Genomic DNA, 3082 nt, shown 5'->3' with positions numbered 1-3082 from the left:
TTTTAAACTTTAAATTTCATTTATTAGTAGAAGTAGTTTAAAAATTATACAAAGTACCTCAGAGGGGAGTTGTTGTTTTTGTGTTGAATGTGTTTCGTGCTGTAACTATGGTATGGGTGGTCAACAGTTCATTAACTAATTGTCCTCTGAGGGCAATTAATTAGGCAGCACTACTCAGGAGAGCCAAGAGGAGTTTCAACACCAACTCTTTCACCTCTGTGACCTTTTAGAACCAGGATTAAACCGTTTCTAACACTTCACAATCTTATTTCTTTTGAAACATGATTTTTGATTTTGTTTTAACTTATCAAACTGTTCAAGAAATACAACAATATCAGTGCATTGCCACCATGTAATTCATATGAATTCCTGACGTTTTTGCATAACTAATGTTGGTACAAATATCGGTAAAGATGTCACGACAGATCTTCATCCCACAAATGGTGGTTTGGCAGGTAGCACAAATTACAAAATGCTAAACTGTGCAACAGAAATAAAAATAATTAAATCAAGTACTTTGCTCACACTGTCTAGTGATTTGAACTCTTTCTCATAGATTTTTAAGGATGCTTTTTTTTCTTGATTCTCAACAAACTATGTTAAAGGACTTAAGTGACAAAGGCCAAATTTGTACAGATCATACACAACTTTAAAAAAAATGCACTCATCATGAAACCCGGACGGCAACTCCACGGCACAAATCACCCCACTTAGGCATTTATTGACTAAAATGCGTAAAAAACAAGTTATTTAAGATTTAGGTTTCAATAAACGACAGTCATGCAATATCAATATTTTGAGATCTGAATTTAGTTCTCCTTTAAAAAATATTTGTATTTCAGGTTGCTCAGACTGTATCAAAACAAGGAGACCAAGACAGACTTTATACTTTAGTTGTGTCAGCCTAGTCTCAGAACATTGTATTTTAATATCACACTTCTGACACTGGACTATAAACCAACAAATGGTTGGTATTATTACTACACATCTTGTAAGCCTGATTAACAGTACCTCATAAATGCTCCCACTATTAGTCCAAAAACATTTACTCAAACCTTTGGTCCTACACATGCAAACTGTATGTGTCTTGAAAAAAAACTTAGGTATGCATACACTATGTACAGAACTTGGGCTTTTTAAGTGTTTCTAAAAGTCTATAAAACAATCTTTGCATCAACTGCTTCTTTTCCTCTGAGATTATAACATTTTCACCATCCACTTTGGTATTAGCTCTGCTTAGACTAGTTATAGATTGAAAATCAAGAAGCAATAAAGATATCAAGATATTAATTGTTCATAACCTTTCCAAAGAACTGCACTTCAAAACATCAAAACTACCTTTTTAAAAGGTTGTTACATTTTACTTATTTTCCTTTTATTAACTGTGTACAGCAATTACATTTTACATGGGAACTAATGAAGTCTTTTTTTGCCTTTTTTATCACAGCTGCTGCAAAGGTCATCAAATTAAAATCATGAAGATGCCTGTTTGTGTCAGAACTCTCCTGAGTAGAAAAAAGAATGATGACGTCTGAAGCGAGGCAGCATTAAAGTCTCCTAATTCCCTCCCTCACCTTCACTTGTGATCTGTTTACAGCTCTGACCAAGAATGTAAACTTCAATGTAGAGCAGATGAATTGAAACTTGTTTTAACATAAAACTGCTGCAGGTTTGATCGGCTTTATCTGATGTTGTCTTTCATTGTATTTAAATGTATTTTGTTTACAGGTGTTGTTAAATGAAGCTAATGTTTTCTTAAGACAGAAATAAGAGTTTGTGTGGCAGCAGAACATCAGGAAACTGGGTTCTTGATGAGTGGAATGGAAAACAGCACGCTCCCTTTTTACTTTAACCTCACCATGTTTGTGAACATCGGACACTACCGCTTCATGGCCTTTACTTTTTGCGTTCTGCTCTACAGCTTCATTGTCTCGGCCAATCTGCTGCTGATTGTGGTGATCTCCCAGTACAGAACGCTGCACCAGCCCATGTATATGTTTGTTGCTTTGTTATCAGCCAACGCCCTGTATGGCTCGACTGGTTTCTTCCCCAGGTTTCTCATGGACCTGCTGTCTGATGCTCATTTGATCTCACATCCTGCTTGTTTCACTCAGATTTATGTCATTTACACGTACGGTTGCAATGAGCTGACCATTCTCAGTGTTATGGCTTATGATCGATACATAGCTGTTTGTCATCCTTTACACTATCACAGTAAGATGACTTCTAAAACTGTCCTCATGTTGTCAGCGCTGGCTTGGATTTTTCCAGCCTTGTTAATGGCTGCAGTCATTTTCTTGTCTTCTCAGCTTCCTTTATGTGGTAACGAGATATGGAAAGTCTTCTGTGCCAACTGGAATGTGGTTAAATTATCCTGCGTTAGCACCACTAACAACAACATTTTAGGTATGTTTTTGACCATAACTACAGCTTTCTTCCCACTTTTTTATGTCCTGTATACATATTTACGAATTGTTATCGTCTGCTGGAAGAAATCAGCCGAGTTTAAAGGTAAAGTGTTACAGAGCTGCCTGCCACACTTAGTTTCATTCATCATTTATTCCATCACAGGTTTTTGTGACATATCTATAAGTCGATTCAAAGCGGAAGATGTAAATCCATTTATTGCTGTGGTTTTATCTTTGGAGTTTGTTGTTATTCCTCCTGTTCTGAATCCTCTTATGTATGGGCTCAAGTTGCCAGATATTAGAAAATACATTTTAGGACTGTTAATATGTGATAAAAGAAGATAATGTCTGATATAACATTGATTATGGTATTATATTTCCAGAACGTATAAATGAAGGATTTCTGATGTATAAAATTTGAACTGATAAAAACAAAATGCAACATCAACCTAAAGACACAGTGAAAAAAATTTGTTCCTATTTTCTTATCCTCACAGACGAGCATGTTTTATTAATATTAGTGAACATTTTGACTCCAAGCAGGGTTTCTTCAGTCACTGACAGTCTTTGACCTCAGCACAGGTTAGATAGATTTAATGTTTTACAAACAAATTTAATAAAGAAACAAATGAGAGATAAATGAGGGATGCTGTGATAGCTATTGCTTTGTTCCT

At 35.5% G+C, this 3082-nt stretch overlaps 1 protein-coding gene across 1 annotated transcript; it reads left to right on the top strand.

The window, feature by feature from the left end:
• Positions 1-1820: 1820 nt before the first annotated feature.
• LOC108228987 (olfactory receptor 6N2-like) lies at positions 1821-2817 on the top strand. The gene has a single exon (XM_017404629.3). It carries the CDS (start codon positions 1821-1823, stop codon positions 2751-2753), a length of 933 nt encoding a protein of 310 aa, XP_017260118.2. The 3' UTR covers positions 2754-2817.
• Positions 2818-3082: the final 265 nt, after the last annotated feature.

Source organism: Kryptolebias marmoratus, linkage group LG6, assembly GCF_001649575.2.
Source record: "Kryptolebias marmoratus isolate JLee-2015 linkage group LG6, ASM164957v2, whole genome shotgun sequence".
NCBI classification, from domain to species: Eukaryota; Metazoa; Chordata; class Actinopteri; order Cyprinodontiformes; family Rivulidae; genus Kryptolebias; species Kryptolebias marmoratus.
This window is presented reverse-complemented; position numbering and strand designations above follow the sequence as displayed.